This window comes from Hemicordylus capensis, chromosome 1 (genome assembly GCF_027244095.1).
Source record: "Hemicordylus capensis ecotype Gifberg chromosome 1, rHemCap1.1.pri, whole genome shotgun sequence".
NCBI lineage: Eukaryota > Metazoa > Chordata > Lepidosauria > Squamata > Cordylidae > Hemicordylus > Hemicordylus capensis.
In genome coordinates, this window is record NC_069657.1 from 137,293,047 (window position 1) to 137,312,235 (window position 19,189).

Genomic DNA, 19,189 nt, shown 5'->3' on the forward strand with positions numbered 1-19,189 from the left:
TAGTAATTTTAATGTAATTGTAATGTTGATGTAACATGATTTTAATTTTGACCATGCCATTTTATAGTTACTTTTTGATGTTGCTCTACTGTATTGTCTTATGCTGGTCTCGGACCATAAATAAATTGATTTGATTATCAAAACTTTGTCCTTATCTTTACTCTTCTTGCCAACTTCTCAAGCTCTTCTCCTTATTTCCATCTAATCCTGCCCCCCACAAAAAAATCCTCACTATTCTTTCCTTACCACATCTCCTCCTCTCCTTATGGAGCGCCAACAAGCTATTAGGAACATCCTTCTCCCCAAGGGATCAAACCGTGCAGGGTTTCCTCATGTGACCTGACCACCAGGATTACCACTGCCACGAAAGCCGTCACTGTGTCACGCTGGGCCCTCAACTGCTGTTGACCCCAATTTCTCGCCTTTGGGCCATGAGATATGCAACTTGGCCCAGAACATGGGGAAAGCGCCCCCAGATAGTATGGGCCAGGCAGCCACCTTGCTCCCACAACATCTGGCCCTGCCACCACAGCAGCAACAACAGATGGCAGAGAGTGAGGCCCAGGCTTCAAACTCAACTTCGAGCACCATGGGCATAGCGGGAACTTTGGGAGCTAACAGCAGCCAAGGCCTCCCCTCCCCTACTCCAACACTGGTTTTCAAGGACCACCAAGGAATGACTGCGGATGGGATGACCCAAACTATGCCCTCAACAACAGCGCTGGTGAGATCTGCCCAGGGCACCATTTCCCCAGGTTTCTCCCCAGTGGGCCCCAGCCAGCCAAGCCCCCAGGATTCTGCCTTCCCCTGCAAGATGCCACCCGCATGTTCTGGAAGTCTCAGTCCCTGTCTGTAGATGACAAATACTTGGGTGGGGAAGGGAGGGCAGGGCGCACTTGATGCTGCTGTTGACTACTAGTCTGCTGCGCATATGATGCCTGCTTCGGAAACCTGGCTCTTTGCAAAGCTCTGCTGTTGTTGTCGTCGATGTGTGTGCTGCCTGGTGATGTTCTTCGTGGCAGAAAGGGGTCTGCTGGGGAAGAACAGTGGGTTGGGTAGAAGTGCCCCAAGGAGTGCCTGCCACAACCCAGATTCCAAAAGGAATAGGGCAAAGGGCTGATTTTTTGTGATTTGGGGAAGTTTGAGTGTCTTTAAGCTTTTTCCCCGGTGGTAGGAGAGCCTCAGGACGGGTTAAGCAGTGCGCATTCTCGAGACAGAACTGGACATGTGACTGTTTGTAGGCGTAGCTGCCTTCCAGTTCCAGTTCTGTCTCGCTCAGGACTAGACTGCATATGAGAGAGCTCTATATTTGGCAAGTGTTTTTTCTTCTTCTCACTTTGGTCCTCTGTCCTCTTGATTACTTGACTCGTTATACTTAACTTGTCCTTTTCCTGCCATTCCTCTTCCTTTTACAATTTGTGCAAGGGGGGGAAGAGAGTCCGTTCTGTATTCGGCACCAAAAATTTACCAGAAAAAAATCTCTTTTTACTTTGGATTCGATCTGGATTGGAACCCTTTAAAATTTTTAGTATTTGTTTTAACTTTTAAACAATGATCCCTTCTCTGTCCTTCATGGATATCTCCCACGCTAAAGAGCTCCTACAGGGCTCTCTTTCAGAAGCGTCCCTGTTGCCTCAGAACTTGGGCAGCGGGCGGGAAGATCCCTCCGCTATCGCCTCCACAGATCTAACGGCGATTAATGCACCCACCCCCGCTCCCTTCTCTACCGGGGGCTTGACGGAAGAAGCATCTGCTTCAGGGCATGTTCCTACAAAAGCCCTCAAAAAGTCTAAGCATTTGGGGACGGATTTGCCCCAAAAGAGGAAGAAGAAACGCAAGGAGTCCCTCTCTAAGGCGGAGGGACACAAGCGTCTTAGCGAGCGCCTACTGATACAAGCGGTGTGCCGCCGCTCCAAAGCCAAAACGGCAGGAAATGGCGCAAAACAAAAGGAAGCACACAAAAAGCTTTCTAAGCCCGTTCGGGTGGATCGGGGCCCGGTGGGCAATTTACCGATCAACAACCCTGGTCAGATGGTACAGGACGGTCATTGCCCGGTGGGCACGTTGGAGACCAATGCTGGGATGCAGGCAGGGATTACTCACGAGGAGACCAGAATTCTAGACGCTCCTACCAATTCTATTGTGGGCACTTGTGGCACTGCTCTTCAGGCTGCTACAGCTTTAAATGTGAGTAATGATCCTTTCACTCCTGCAGCCACTGAGTGGCTCAAAGAGTTTTTCAGGAGAGAGATTGCTGCAGTTCAGCCCACTACTATACTTAATGGTGGTTCCACAGTACCTGCACAGCCCGCACTACAAGTTATACATCCTCCTCTGCACAATCCCATTCTGGCACGTGGACATAGGTTGGGTAGCAGGCGCCAACCCAACAGGCGAGGCACGGTGAGATTGTCATCCTCGTCCCCAGACTCCAGCCCCAGAAGGAGGGCCATACCGTTCTCTGAACTGGGTTCCTTTATGCCTAGACTTTTACCACAGAGACACAGAAACAAGCGCAGGCATTCCCCTTCCTCATCTTCGGGGTCTAGCCGGGACAATGCACCCAAGCATCCCAGGGAGCTGCCACTGGTGGTGCCAGCACTCCCAATACCAGCAGCGCCACCAATACCCGCTCAGCCCCCTCCAGCGCCTATTGGGGTCCCAATCATTGCTTCACAGCCTCTTCGGCCCCGTTCCCCGCCAGGCTCTCACCCATCATCAGATGAACACTCCCCTCAGTTACCCAACGATCCTGATTCAGATAAAGAGGAGGGAGAGCTATCGGAGGAGGACATCCCTCCACCCATACCTAACAATGCTAGACTTTTCTCCTCAGCTGAATTTGAGGTCTTACTGGCCAAGGCGAAGCACATAATCAAGGATGTCGCTGCTCCGGAACAGGAGGGCAATACTTCCGCTCTGGATCAAGAGGTGTTTCCGATGGCGGAGGCGGTGAGTCCAGCAGTACCTTTCCCTCCCTTATTTAAGAGTGTGTTATCAGCTGAGTGGCAACGCCCCACGGCCTCTAAGCCGATAGGCAATATCTCCAAGAAGCACTATACGTTAACTAGTGACATCTCTAAGCTCCTTGCCCTCCCTAAGGTGGAAACCCCGGTGACACAGTTGGTGTCTGGGGCAATTATTCAGGCAGAGGGACAAGAACAACTCAAAAATCAGGAGGATAGGCGTTGCGAGTCACTACTCAAGAAAGTTCATGACGCCACAGCGTCTGCCATAAGGATTGCTACTACAAATTCCATATTTGCTAGGGCATCCCTGCTCTGGGCCAAGGAACTGGTTAAGCTAGTTCCCGCCGAATTGCCCAAACTTCGTCAGGGGATTAATAAAATGGCCAAAGCAGCAGCCCTGATGGCTGATTCCAGCTTAGATGGGATTCAACAAGCGTCAAGGGCCATGGTAGCCAGGGTAGCTATTCATAGGGCCTTGCGGCTCAAGTCATGGAATGCGGATTAGAAATCAAAATTGGCACTGATTTCTGCACCCTTCACAGGTGAAAAGCTTTTTGGCCCGGCCCTCGACCCAGTCCTGGTCGAATCCTGGGATAAAAAGAAAGTTTTGCCCTCTGCCCGCAGACAAAATCGGGGTTATTTTCGCTGTTCCACACGCTCCTTTCGCCCCTACAGGCAACAGTTCAACCAGTTCCACCCATCCTACAGCCAGGGTTACCGGAACAGGGACTCGAGATTCAATCAATACAGGGGCGCAGGCCGAGTCCAGTGGAGACAGCGTTACAGGGGCAGCACCAGAGGTGCTCCCCACAAAGATTTCACACCACCTTCCGCCTATAGAAAACAATGACGCTACCCCGGTGGGTGACAGACTGGCGGACTTCAGTACCACATGGATGTCTACGGCTGCCGACGAATGGGTGTTAGATGTGGTAACGAACGGATACGATATCGAGCTTTCCTCTGTTCCCCGGCAAAACTTCATCCCCACACCAAGATCTTCTGCCCAGCACAAGCATCAACATCTCCTGGAAGCCATACAGCATCTTCTCCAAATGAGGGCGATAGAACCAGTCCCTCCGTCTCAAGTTTTTCTAGGCATCTATTCCATACTATTCCTTGTGCCGAAAAAAGACAGATCATGGCGGGCCGTTTTGGATTTGAAGGCCTTCAATCGCTACGTAAAAAAGAGAAAATTTCGAATGGAATCTCTCCACTCGATCAAAGAAGCCATTCAACCGGGAGACTTTTTGGCGGCAATAGACCTGTCAGAAGCATACCTACATATTCCAATCGCTCAGCAGTCACAGCAATATCTCCGGTTCGCCTACAGCGGGTGTCACTATCAATACCGGGCACTGCCATTCGGCCTTTCCTCCGCCCCGAGAGTCTTCACCAAGGTCATGCTGTCCCTAATCTCCTTCCTGCGCCTTCCTGCGCCTCAAATATCCACCCATATTTAGACGATCTGCTCATGAGAGCCAGATCAAAGGCCCAGGCCATCAGGGACATCAGGACAACACTGCAGACTCTCGGGGATCATGGCTTCGTGGTCAATCTACAGAAGAGCCACCTCAACCCGTCCCAGCAATTAGTACATCTCGGGGCTCTCTTCGACACGACGCAGAGAATGATTTCCCTCTCCCAGGAGAAGATAGACCGCATAAAGCTCCAGTTACAACCACTCTTGGTCAATCGGAAGTTGGATGTCATGACCCTATCTCAGGCGCTAGGCTCGATGATGGCGTGCCTAACTTGCACCCCGTGGGCCAGATGGCATTCCCGCCCCCTACAGTGGCTCCTGCTGCCGTGGCAGGACCACATAATGGCGGGCATGAAAACCATTATCACGATACCACATCAGGTTCAGAGGTCCATAGACTGGTGGATATCACCGGCAATGACAAGAGGCCATTCCCTGGAAGTTCCAACCCGGATAATCCTAACTACAGACGCCAGCCTCACCAGTTGGGGGGCACATTGCCAGGAGCGATTCACACAAGGGGGGTGGACCATGGAGGAATCTCAACGCCCCATCAATTGGCTGGAATTGAGAGCGGCCCGTCTGGCGCTCCTCCGCTTCCAAGACCTTCTCCTAGATCGCTGCTAAGAACAGACAATGTGACTGTAAAAGCCCACATCAATCGTCAGGGGGGCACCAGGTCTCAAGCACTAATGGAGGAGTCAAACCTCTTATTTCGTTGGGCGGAGGTGAACCTCCGTTCCCTATCGGCAGAACATCTAAAGGGGGAGCAAAACAACCTGGCAGACTGGCTCAGTCGCGAAAGGCTGGATCCAGGAGAGTGGGCCATACACCCAGAGGTCTTCACACAGATAGCGGGTCACCTCGGACAGCCAGCGGTTGATCTGTTCGCATCCGACAGCAACCACCAAGTGCAACGATACTTTACCAGATACCTCTCTCGAAAGGCAGAGGCAACGGACGCCCTGATATCTCCCTGGCTGAAGGGCCTGATGTACGCATTTCCCCCAATACCCATAATCATGAAGGTACTAAGGAAGATTATTCAAGAACAAGCGGACATCATCCTCGTCATCCCACACTGGCCCAGGAGACCCTGGTTCTCCTCAGTGATCGAGTTGGCCGTCGAAAGCCCGTACTTTCTGCCACGTCGTCACGACCTCCTTCACCAAGGCCCGCTCCTGCATCCAGAACCCAATTGGTTCCAGCTGTGTGCTTGGAGATTGAGCACTCGAATTTAGCAACGCAGGGATACTCGGGACCCGTATTAGACACTATATTAGCTTCCAGACGCTCATCAACGCACAGCATCTATCAAGTTACGTGGGTATCTTTCACCAAATGGGCTTCACGGAACAATGTCGATTTCATGCGTGCAGGGGTACCGGAGGTACTGAATTTCCTTCAGGACGGACTACAGCTCCATCTACGGCCTTCCACCCTACAACGGCAAGTCTCGGCTCTGGCGTCGGTCCTGAACCTTAATACAGGCAATACTCACGCACTGCACCCTCACATTGCTAGGTTCCTCAGAGGGGCTACAAATCTCTCCCCTCCCACTGTCAGGCGCTTCCCCACATGGAACCTTAACAAGGTACTTAATGCACTCACCAAAAACCCCTTCGAGCCCATTGCAACCATTCCGCTACAGACCCTGTCTTATAAAGTTCTCTTCTTGGTGGCGATCACATCTGCCCAGAGAGTGTCAGAGCTTGGGGCTCTATCCTCTAAGAAGGAGTTCTGTACCTTTCAGGACGATGCTGCCATTTTGAGGTTGGACGAGACCTTCTTACCAAAGGTTAACTCCCTATTCCACAGGTCTCAAGTGATAGTACTGCCCTCGTTTTGCCCATCCCCGGTCCACAGGAGGGAGAAACTATGGCATAACTTGGACGTCCGTAGGGCCTTACGCACTTACCTCAGAAGAACAAAAGATATTAGAAAGTCGGATGCCCTATTTGTCTCCTTCCACTCCCGCACATTGGGGAACAGGGTCTCGGGCTCAACATTGGCGGGTTGGATTAGGGCTTGCATTAAACTGGCCTACTCTTCTCTGCATCTAACACCACCTGGGGGGGATTACCGCCCATTCTACCAGAAGTGCTGCTACCTCTGCGGCCTATTCAGCACACGTCCCACTGTCGGAAATTTGTAGGGCGGCGATTTGGTCTTCCGCCTCCCCTTTTATTAAGCACTACAAAATCTCCGATTTCAATGAAGGTCAAGCGGCCTTTGGTCGCACGATTCTCCAGCAAGTCTTATAGCTGCATCCTTCCCTCCCGGGACGATTGTCTCTCGCTTGGGCACGTCCCGTCCTGAGGCTCTCCTACCACCGGGGAAAAAGGAACATTGGTCTTACCGTGAAGGGTACTTTTTCCTGGTGGTAGGAGAGCCTCAGCCCCACCCGGATGCGCTTTCTCTCCTTTTGGGTGGATGGTTATCCAGAGGGAGGTGTCAGATGACTCTCAGGGTGAACAGAACCTTTCCCTTTCTACTACTGTTTTTTCTATTGCCGTTACCTTAATCTGGTCGTTATACATGTGTTCTTTCTAGTTCTCTCGTTTGCACAGTTGTTTTTTTTTCTACTATTCAGTACTCAAGCATCTGACGAGCTCTCTCCAAGAATCATACGTTCCTCGCTCACCATTCCTGGAACTGGAAGGCAGCTACACCTACAAACAGTCACATGTCCAGTTCTGTCTCGAGCATGCGCACTGCTTAACCTGTCCTGAGGCTCTCCTACCACCAGGAAAAAGTACCCTTCACGGTAAGACCAATGTTCCTTTCCCCCCATAGGGAATAATGGTGGTTTCAGCAGCCCCATAACTGCACTTGGGGGTTTACTGTTCTGGCTTACTGTTCCCTTGTGATTGGCAATCAGCACTAAAGGATCCTAATAAGAATAAAAATGATAAATGCACACAAGTGTCCTTTAGGCAGGCCCACAAAACCTCATCTCTGGCAATTTGGTCATCAACAAATCTGCTTTGTTGTTGGCCTGTGCCTCCCTGGTGTGGTCGGATGACCTGATCCAGGATCCTCCAACATCAATTGATAAAAATTCAAAAAGGCACAGGCCTCTCTATCAGACGCCACACTAGACTTCATCTGTTTCACGTCTAGAGTGGCTTCCGCAACTGTGGTGGGATGCCATAACCTCTGACTCAAGCACAACCTGGCATCAGTGCCCTATGATGGAACTAAACTCTTTGGTGAACAAGCCCTTAAGGAGGTCCTCATAGAGTCCAAATAGAAATGTTCATCTATGCCATCAGCCCACCGCCGCCAAGAATGAGTGTCACACAGATGGCAACTGCAGCCCTTCTGGGCATTTTGACCCTCCTTCAGAGGGACGGAGGGAGACTTCAGGTCACAGCATCCTTCCTGGAACAGACAAAGGTGTAGGGGTGGGGGCTGCACAAGACCATTTAATCAGAATAGACAAGCCTTCTCTAACCAATCCAGAGCTCAAAAACAACTACTATGACTTGTATCCCCCAGGCCTGGGAGAGCATTTGTAGGATTTCTTCCATGCTTGGAAACAGACAACCACAGGCCACTGGGTGCTAGACACTATAGCAACAGTTTACAGGATAGAATTGACTGCCCTACCTCCAAACTGCCTTCTCCCAACCCCATGTTCACATTTGTTTTCCAAACACACAGGCTTAGTCAGCACTATCCAATACATATTACAGATAAGTGCCGTAGAGCGGGTTTCCTTCCTCACAACATGGGGAGGGCATTTATTCTATCCTGTTCACAGTCCCCAAGGAGGACAGGTCACTCAGAGCAGTACTATCCTCTATATATTTAATTCTCTGAGGCATACCCATGGCTAATCCCATGCATGGCAGCTCTCACAAGGATTCGGAGAGCTGCCGGATAGCCACAGGTATGGGCGGGAGGGAAGAAAGGGGTGTGTTGTGATCAGTCAGGAACAGCTTTTCCTTTTCCCTAAAGAGTGAACTGGAAGTGAACCCTGCCCTGTCCATCAGGCAGTGATCCCTAGGGATTAGCCACTCAGCACACAATGACTGGGAACTAGAGCGGCCTTGAGGGAGGAAGTGAAGAGGTTCTTTGTTCTCAGGCAGGGGAAGCAACAGGTTGGCTGGCCAAGTCATGGCAGCAACCAGGAACTCTGCAAGGTCCTGAAGTCTCTACCATGGTTTTGGTGTGTTTAGGGAAGAGACCAGGGCTTGGCTTCAGAGAAGGGTTTAGCCAGGGAACCGTGTGTTAGGTAGCTGGTGTCAGAATTCTTTATTTTAGTGCTTTGCAGATCCTTACAACTGGTCTATTGTGTTTTATTTTATAAACGTAAGAAAGTTGTATCTGTACCCTTTTTATTCATCCAGGGCACTGCAAAAGTCTCTGTAGAGGTGCTTCTAAAGGTTCCTTACAACTGGGGGTACTTTTTGAATTATCTTTCCAACTGGTTAACCAAGATTTTAAAGTGTACCACTCCAACTATCAACTGGAGTGCTCTTTTTGAATTATTCTTGAAAGTACCAAGTGTGGTTTTTTTAAAAAATCTGTAACTGAAGCTGAGAGAGAGAGAGAGAGTGCGCCTCAGACTAAACTGTCTGTAGTATTTGAATAAAGGTTATTTTTCTTTTTGGTCCTTTACAATTTTAACCAGCCTCTTTGAGTGGATTTTCAACTCAGGAAGTGGGGGCTGGAAAGGTGTTTTACTCTGGTGCAAACATGCCTCAAGTTTGATTGCTCAGCAGCACACTACCAAGTTTTTCTCCTCACATGTAGGCTACACGTGGGAGGTTTTTGTATTTTTCCATTTGGTAAAAGAAAGAGGGTTTTCCTGGAATTTTGCCCACACCGGGGAGGGATTAAACCTGTTAGTGTAGGAGAAGGGGCAAGAAAAAGGTGGTGGTGGGTGGGCCAGCCAGAGGCACAGATGCTCTGCACCCAGCCCAGCTAGTACCTATTCCTGAATCACTGGGTAAAGAAGCACACATTCTGTGAGGAGTCTCTCTGCTCAATAGCAGAGGCCCTAAACCATCAGGACCTTCTGACATCTATCAACCTGAAGGAGGCTTACTTTCAGATTCCAATCCACCCCAGCAGCCCAGGATGTGCTACATTTCAAATACGATGAACTACCAAATACCAATACAGAGCACTTGCATTTAGACTGCCCTTAATACCACTCATCTTCACAAAGATTCTAGTCCCAATAATCGTGCACCTCTGCCTTCAGTGGGGGTACACATTTTTCCTTATTTGGACAATCTGCTCCTCAAGTCTCCTTTCACTCATTCAGCCGCCACAGACATGCAACTAACACTTCAGACACTAGCACAACAATTTTCTCATAAACAGAGAAAAGAGCCACCTGGAGCCATCTTAACAAATAGATACCCAGAAGAAGAAGTTCTTTCTACCAGGGGACCACCTAGCAACAAGCAGCATCCAAAATTTTAACAGCCAGGGAGGCCCCAATATTGTCTCTCGCACACCTCCTGGGACCCATGGTGGTGACACTGGAATCAGTCCCATGGGCCTGCTTCCACCTTTGACCTCTGCAATGATTTCTGCTCCCATTACAGAGTGTGATCACCCAAAAGACCAACACCAGCATACCAGTTCCTCAACCGGTCTTCCAATCCCTGCGACAGTGGACCTCTCCCCACAACCTCAATCGAGGCAATCAGTTCCTGGACCCACCCAAGATTATTTTCACAACAGATGCCAGCAAGTTGGGTTGGGGGCACACTGTCAGAGATAGTCAACCCAGGGATGATCGTCCCCAACAGAGGCAACAAACAGTATAAACTGGTTGGAACTCAGCGCAATTCGATTGGCACTCATTCCAGGACATGATTTTACACAAACATGTGCCAGTACACAACAACAACACTACAGCCAAGGCACACATCAACAGACAGGGAGGGACCAGGTCAAAATCCCTACAGACAGAGGCAACCCTGATAATATCATGGGCAGAGACGCACTTGGCCTCTATAACAGCCCATCATGTACAATGCGATCTTAGCTCAATTGCGGACTGGTTGAGTTGCGAGAACTACCACCAGGGGAATGGTCCCTCAACATGTCGGGTTTTCACCTCTTAATGATCCGCTCTGGAATGCCTCATGTCGACCTCTTCACATCAACAACCAATGCACAACAATTCAGGTTCTTCACATGGTTCCTGTGTAATCAGGTGGAAGCAGTTGACACATTGTCGGCACAATGGCCTCTGGGCCTCCTATGTGTGTTTCCAACAACACCTCTCCTATCCAGATTCCTGCATGAGGTATGCCTTAGCAAAGCCCAAGTACTGCTTGTAGCACCATACTGGCCAAGGAGACCGTGGTTCTCGGAACTCTACCACATGGTCACGGAGGAGCCCTGATTTGTACCAATGATGGACGACCTACTACATCAAGTACCAGTCCTCCATCATGATCCAGGCTGGTTATAGCTAGCCACCTGGAAACTGAACAGGGAATACTAAAGCAACGCAGTTACAACAAAAAGGTCTTGAATATGAGGTTGGCATCCACAAGAGACTCAACTAACAGAATTTACCAGCATACCTAGAGGGCCTTCCTTTGCTGGTCAGTGAGACACTCAAATCTCCATTGCACAGCAGTGGTGAAATAGCTGTTAGGGATGTGCACGAAACTGTTTGGAGGCCCTTTTACGGGCCTCCGAACAGGTTCGAATACCAGGCAGTTAGGAGGCTCACTGGTGGGGTGTGTGTGTGACAACTTTAAGGATGGGGGGGTGGATTTACCCCTCCCTCCACTTTCCCCCCCACCAGAACTCCATTAGTAAAGGCTCCATCGGGGTGGCAGCAGGCCTCTCTGCCGCCCCGTTCCCTCTGTGGCCAGAAGTGCACCCTCCCCTGCCCTTAAAGTTGTCCCGCCCCCACTGGTTCCATTCACATCCCTAATACCTGTTAGCTTTTCAATTATTTTGAACTGTTATCTAACAGAGCTCTATATTCTGTCTGCCCACAAGAACCTATTCTCAAAGGATTCAGTGCGCCTCATACCAGACCCATTCTTCAGACCCAAGATGACCTTCTCCTTCCACAAATTGTGTGACATCATTCTGCCTTAGGCCAGTCCCCCCGACAGATAAGGCATGGCACGTCAGACATCCGAAGGTGCCTTAAGACCTAGTTAAAATGTACAGAAGACTTTCAAAACTCAGAATTCCTGTTTGTCAGTTTTCTTCCAGTGTCTATGAGCAACGAGGTCCCTCCTGCCACCATTGCCAGATGGATTCTAACATGCATTTCATTGGCGTATGAAACCCAGAATGTCCATCCTCCCATGTATATCATGACCCACTCCACCAGAGCAACTTCCACCTCTGCAGTGTTCTCCACAAACGCACCAGTTCAGGAAACCTGCAAGGCAGCCACATGGAAAGCAACATCTACATTCATGAGGCACTATAAAATTTACTCTTACGCCTCTTCTCAAGCAGCATTCAGACAGAGGGTGCTTCAGCAGGTTCTTTTCCCAGAGATGTTCCCACCCGGTGAGTGTTATAGCCAGAGCTGTGACATCTCTCATTCAGAGATGTCCTCAGCTCCGGGCAGCAGAGAATGGAGCATTGGTAACTGACTATGAAGGCCTATTCTTGCTGCCGGAATAAAGGATGTCCCAACCCTCCCTAAAGGGTGTCCTGGCCTACTCCTGGAAATGTCTGTTAGGTTTTTCATTCATTTCTATCAGCGACATGTGTTGGCTTCTTCCTGTATATTTTTACTGCCTGCAAAAACAGAGTAGGATCTGCAAACTGTCATCACTTCTTGGCCTAAAAGAACTGGATGGAGTTATCCTCCCCAGGCTCTTAAGGCTTTCTAACTAATTAGCATAGTCCTGTTGGGGAGAACTAACCTTCTGGAAATATTTGAGTGGGAAGGATAACCCACTCAGAGATGTCCTCAGCTCCAGCAGCAAGAAGCAGCCTTCATTGTAAGTGAGCAATCCTCCGATCTCCTAGCAAAAATATATAACTTGTCCCTACAAGCTCTGTACCAAAGAATTGGAAAGTAGCCAATGTAACTCTGATTTTCAAAAAGGGGATCTGGGAAATTACAGGTCAGTTAGCTTAAGTTCAGTGCTGGGCAAATTGATGGAAAGCATACTAAAAGACAAAACTGTTAAAACACATAGAACAAGCCTTGCTGTAGAAGAACCAGCATGGCTTCTGCAAGGGCAATTCTTGCCTCACTAACCTCGGAGTTCCTTGAGAGTGTCAACATTCATGTGGATAAAGGTGATTTGGTTGACATAGTATACCTGGACTTCCAAAAAGCTTTTGACAAGGTTCACCACCAAAGGCTTTTGAGTAAATTTAGCAGTCATGGGATAAGGGGACAGGTTCATGTGTGGATTGCTAACTGGTTGACGAACAGGAAACAGAGGGTAGGAATAAATGGGCAGTTTTCACAATGGATGGAAGTAAGATGTGGGGTCCCCCAGGGATCTGTACTGGGACCAGTGCTCTTTTAACTCGTTTATTAAATGATCGAGAATTTGGGGTAAGCAGTGAAGTGGGCAAATTTGCAGATGACACTAAACTACTTAGGGTAGTGAAATCCAAAACAGATTGTGAGGAGCTCCAAAAGGATCTCTCCAAACTTGGTGAGCGGGTGACAAAATGGCAAATACAGTTCAATTTAAGCAAACTGTAAAGTGATGCAAAAAACACCCAGCTTCACTGTTACACTGATGGGGTCTGATCTATCAGGAACTGACCAGGACAGAGAACTTGGGGTTATGCTGGACAGGTCATTGAAAGTGCCAACTCAGTGCACTGCAGCGGTGAAAAAGGCCAATTCCATGCTAGGGATCATTGGGAAGGGGACTGAAAATAAAACTGCTAATATTTTAATGCCCTTATACAAATCTATGGTGCCGCCACATTTGGAGTACTGGATGCAGTTCTGGCCACCATATTTTTAGAAGGACATTGTAGAACTGGAAAAGGTGCCGAAGAGGGCAACCAAGATGATCAGGGGCCTGGAATACGTCCCTTATGAGACAAGGCTATAGCATCTGGGGCTTTTTAGTTCGGAAAAGAGGCGACTACAGGGGGACATGAAAGAGGTGTATAAAATTATGCATGGAATACAGAAAATGGACAGAGAAATTTGTCTCCCTCTCTCCCAATACTAGAACCAGGGGTCATCTCATGAAACCGACGGCTGGGAAAATTAGGACCAACAGAAGGAAGTACTTTTTCACATGGCACATAGTTAATCTATGGAATTCTCTGCCATGGGATGTGTTGAAGGCCACTAGCTTGGATGGCTTTAAAAGGGGCTTAGACAAATTCATGGAGGACAGGTCTATCAATGGTTACAGGGGAGCAACAGCAGGAGAGAGGGCATGCGCATACCTCTTGCCTGTGGGCTTCTCAGAGGCATCTGGTGGGCCCCTGCGTGAAACAGGATGCTGGACTAAATAGGCCTTCAGCCTGATCCAGCAAGACTGTTCATATTTTTTGGTCACAATAAAGATGAACTAGCTGATCCAGTGCAGAGCATCTGTGCCCCTAGTTCTCCCTGTCTCTCCCCCCATCTTCATTTCATCTTCAGCCTGAGTCCATCCCCTCCCCCCCTTCAGCCCCAGGCTTGTTCTCCCCCTCCCAGTCTGCTTTCTCTCTCTGCCCTTCAGCAGCGCTTTCCCTCACTGCCTGGCTGCCACTTTCCCTCCCCACTGGCTGGCCTGGCTGCCGTTCGCCCATCCCCAAGGCTACCCAGCAGCTGCTCACAAACTCTCACGAGAGCTGCCACACATGGAATTAGCAACAGATATGTTTAAGAGAAATAGATAGATATATAGACAGATAGACAGATAGACAGACAGATAGACAGATAGACAGACAGACAGACAGACAGACAGACAGACAGACAGACAGATAATGTTCAGAGTATTCCCACAATCTACTAAACTAGCAAGCTGATCCAAGAAAGAGAAGATTAGTCTGGCAGGAATTATTTTTGAGAAATCCATGCTGGCTTTTATTAATTAACTACATTGGTCTCAAGATGCTTACAGAAGGATTGCTGTATAATCTGCTCCAGTATCTTCCTGGTACTCAAGCCAAAATGACCAGTCTGCATTATTCCAGATGATCTTTTTCTCTCTTTTTAAAGATGGGGACAATACTGGCTTATCTCCAGTCTTGTCATACTCCAATATTTCTCAAAGATTCTCAAATAATTCTTAAAGATTTCTCAAAGATGACAGAGAAGAGGTTCTATATCAGCAAGTTATTTTACTATCATTGAATGTAGTTCATTTGGCCCTGAATACCTGGACTCTTTCAAAATAGGCTTCCTGACCAGCTCTTTATCAACTGAGCAGCATGCCTTCCATTTCCTGTCCCTTCCATCAAATCTATCTAGAAGAGCTTCTTTTGTTGCTTTAAGCAACCCTCACTAGTCTCAGCAGACATCTCATTATAAAAAGACCATCTTACAACTCATTATAGAGAGACCAAATCCCTATTTTTATAGCCTCTACCAAATAATCAATACATTAACCCATTAAATAAAAAGCTGGAAGCCCCAAGTTCATACTACAATACTTCTGTGAAAGTCAGATACCTCTTTGTGTTGTAAGCTGTATCCTGTGGGGTCTCTTCAAGTAGTGTCACATATCCCAGGGTGCAGGTAAGGATAAACAGGACTGTTAAGGTGTGCGCTCGCCTGTGGTACAGGAACACATACATCAATGAACGCTAATATTTAACTATTAACAGATAACTCAGTATTTTAACTAAGCTGAAATATATTTTGTCATTTATATAACATCTCTTAATGTCATTAAAATGTAAACACAAACACACAACAAATTCAAGAGCCAAAGATAGCAATTCATCTAAGTCTCCGCCCACAATATCAAATCAGATTCCAAATATCATAGCAATAGCCAGGGCTTGCAGCCGTTTGGAAAATGAGAATGGAAGAGCTAGTTGTAACATTCATAAGGAAATCATTCTAGAGTCTCAGAGCAACTGAAGTAGGGGTCCTGCTCCTAGTTGTTGATTATTTTAACTTGTACAATGAGAATAAATGAAATAAGGCCTGATCAAAAGTACTTAACCAATATAGGGGTTCATATAGGGAGATGCAGACACTGGGTATGCCGGCCCCTGGCTATGAAGATCTTTAAAGGTTAAGCACATTGAACTGGGCCCAGAACATCATTGGAAGCTAGGGCAAATCACAACACAATTAGTCTCACCTCTCCATATTCATTAAGGCCAAGGCATTCTGCACTATTTGTCTTTTCTTTTTGCTTTAACAGACTAACACAGCTGCCCCTCTGGAATTTGCTCTGAAACAATTAGTGTTAACCTTGTAAAGAAGTTCAAAAGGTTTCACACTAGCAACACTGCAGCCCCACTGACAAGTCTAATTTAGTTTCACATCTCCACCCCATCCCAGAGCCTCAATTTTGCTGTTAAACTTAGTTTTAAGAGTGTGAGCTGAAAAGTTTATTATTCAGAATCAGCTTTAAAGGGTTAAGAAAAAGTTTAAACATTACATTAGAGAAAGCCATATTTACAGTCATGCATACAGTCAGCTTGTGTTACATTATGTCTAGGAATCTACTAAGACAGTAGCAAAGACTAGATGGCTACTGCCCTCAGGATTACTGTTAGCTAATGCAGACAGTAAGATCAATGCCAAGTAATAAGTAAATGTTTTACTCAACCCCCTATTTGTTTCCTCAGATGTATTTATACTTAGGATCAGCATTGCCTAAACATGTCACTTAGAACAGAACACTCAGCATTTTCAGTGGTGGCACTTTAAGGATTATAAGCAAGGAGTTAGTGCATTAATGAGTTCCATTCAACAGTAGCAAGAACATTGAATTTGTGCTAGTTGCCTACTTGGTGATCAAGGTAACGCTAGCTACTAAAATGAATCAAAATGTTGGTCAGCATACCTGAGTGCTAAACACAACTGTAACTAATTTAAGATGCTATTTTCATTCATGGCATAAATTTACATATCTGTTCAAAAGATAATCAATGTCTACATAATTACAGAAAGTTTAGCCCTTCTACAACACGAAGTGTATACATCACATTCTACAGTAAAAGTATCACTGACTCAAAGTATCGCAATAAAGTTTAGAAATAAGATGCATAAGCTTTAAATTAACTAGTTTTAAAGAAGTGTTCAAGCAACAATTTTACCCATTCTCCATTTAAAAGGTGGCACTAAGCCTGAACCTCAATAAAATCCTATTGATCTTATTTCTGCCAACACACAGCAAGTTCCCAGTGTTGTCTCAGTGATAGTTCCCAAGCGTTGAAATATGCTATTTCCTAAATAGCTGAACTTTGATACTGCAGGCTGCAAGTTCCTAGATACTACGCTAGAATGCAACCACCTCTACGTACTCCACAAGCTGCACTCCACAAGCTGCGCTCCAAGCCTGCAGAATGTGTGTCACTGAATATCAGGGGCTCCATCAAGATCAACACATCCCTGTTTCCACTACTGCCAAGATCAGAGGGGACAGTGCCAATTAAGACCCACTTCACAGTCCAAATCTTCCTCCTTTTACTAAGTATCCTGCAGAGCCAGAAAAACTATGCCCTCTACCGCCTTTGAAAATCAAGCAAGTATAATTGTTAAGAAGTATCTACAGGTAACCATTTTATTCTCTTTTCCAAGGAGGAAGCATGTAGCACAAAAAGTGGGGGTGGGAGGAGAACTCAAACTAGAAGCCATGGTAGAGGTAAAAGTTGTGCCATCGGATCAGTGTCGACTCCTGGCAACCATAGAGCCATGTAGTTGTCTTTGGTAGTATGCAGGAGGGGTTTACCACTGATATCTCCCATGCAGTATAAGGATGTCTTTCGGCATCTTCCTATATCGCTGCTGCCCGATATAGGTGTTTCCCATAGTCTGAGGAACATACCAGCAGCGATTCAAACCAGCAACCTCTTGCTCCCTAGGCAAGTTACTTCCCCGCTGTGCCATTAGATGGCTCCTAAACTCAACATACAGTGGAGGAGGATGAAGCACTTGAAACTTTTTCCAAGTTTGCATGAAACTTCCCATCTTCCAGTTAAACTAAGGACACTGAACTGCTATTTAGCAGTTACTAGGTTTGTGACTGACACCACACTATTTATTAGAAAATACAGTTGCATTCTCAGACTTTGCTTTATGGAAATACTTTGATTCATCATGGGAACTAACAGTATTTTACCAGACATAATCAATCTAAGAATGAAGTTGAACACAACTGTAAGAACTGTGGTACAATAATGATCTAGGAGAAGGCTAAAAAAAAATTTTTTAAGTGTAAGGGGATAATTATCCAAGACACAATTACCATTTTCACTTAGTATGTTAAGTATATTAATAATTAAGTATATCTTTTCTTTTGCTCAGCTCTGAGATGTGTGTCAGGTACAAATATGCCTTGCAGATATTCTCTTGATACACTTCCATATATTTCTTTACTCTATCAGCAATCAGTTGAAGATGTATTAAGAACTCAGTAGGGTAGCCATGTTGAATCTGTTGGAGTAAAACTCAAAACAAGGCAGAAGAGGTACAGTGTATGCACAAGTCTACTTCATCAGGTGATGATTCATCATCACCAGGTGTGGGAAAATTGCAGTCTCAACCATTTTAAAGATGGGGGGAAAGCCTAACCAAATGCATTTGTAAACCTACAGCCTCTTTCTCTTCCTGGGGCTACTAAACTACAGAAGAGTTCCACCACATACGCAGTTCCCTAGATAGTAAACTCAGAATATGGGAACAACGAGTAGAAGAAGGAAACCTAGAGCACCCTCACAAATATTAAGCAAGGACACAGAAATTTCCCCTCTAAGGCCTGTGTGAGTGCTCATGCATTTTTTGATATCTGCTCAGTTAATTTTAGATCCCACTCATGTTTAATCAGGAAAGTCCTACTCTGAACACATGTGTACACACTGCCTTGATACTGCCACCCAGAACAAAATTCATTCTGCATACAGAAGGGAAAAAAGTTAGAGAGAACGTGTCTAAATTCTCGCCTCAAAACCCATTTCCAGCATAGGCAAACATTTCATTGGTCCTCCAATGGAAGGTTGCAAGTTTGCATTTCAGTCATCTCAAGAAGATTGCTCCCTAGGAAAATTCATGCCACAACAAATGCAACAGAAAGCTCAATATGAATAAACAATATGTTTATTCAGAAGTTTAGTTCCACGAGAACTCAACTGAATGTGTGTTTAGGGATATATCCTCATACCTTTCTTAGTTCTGCATATTAACAGTTACTTTGCAGAAATTTTGCTATATGCTCAAACACTTACCTGATTTATGAGTTCTACCATGGTGGGAGGTGGTGTTCCCTGTAAGAAGGTTTCCCAAATGTTGTTGACTACAACTGCCAGCATTCCCAGCTGCAAATACCTTTGGCTGGGGATTATGGGAGTCAACACCATCTGGGAATCTCTCTTACAGAGAACACTGGTGGGAAAGAAAGAAAAATAAAAGGAAAAGAAAGGATATTGAGGCACACACAGAGTAATGCTAAACATGCTTACTCAGAAAACTTCAGTGGGATTGTGCTCTCCAGTAACTGCATTTGGGACTGCAGTATTAACCACAACCCTGAGGGCAAGAACAGAAAGTGAAAAGGCAACTAATTGCATCATAGCTAGTTGTTTATGTGACCAAGGGTGAGAAGGGAGACTGCAGTGATTTAGGGAGAAGGCTGGTTTA

The 19,189-nt window shown here is 46.7% G+C and overlaps 1 protein-coding gene across 3 annotated transcripts in view; it reads right to left on the bottom strand.

Moving 5' to 3' along the window:
- PTDSS2 (phosphatidylserine synthase 2) overlaps window positions 1-19,189 on the bottom strand; it is a 95,786-nt gene that overhangs the window by 75,405 nt on the left and 1,192 nt on the right. For all 3 annotated transcript variants that reach the window (XM_053265802.1, XM_053265793.1, XM_053265813.1), the window contains exon 2: window positions 15,047-15,148. In XM_053265802.1, the coding sequence (XP_053121777.1) occupies window positions 15,047-15,148 (102 nt within the window). The remainder of the gene's footprint in view (window positions 1-15,046; window positions 15,149-19,189) is intronic.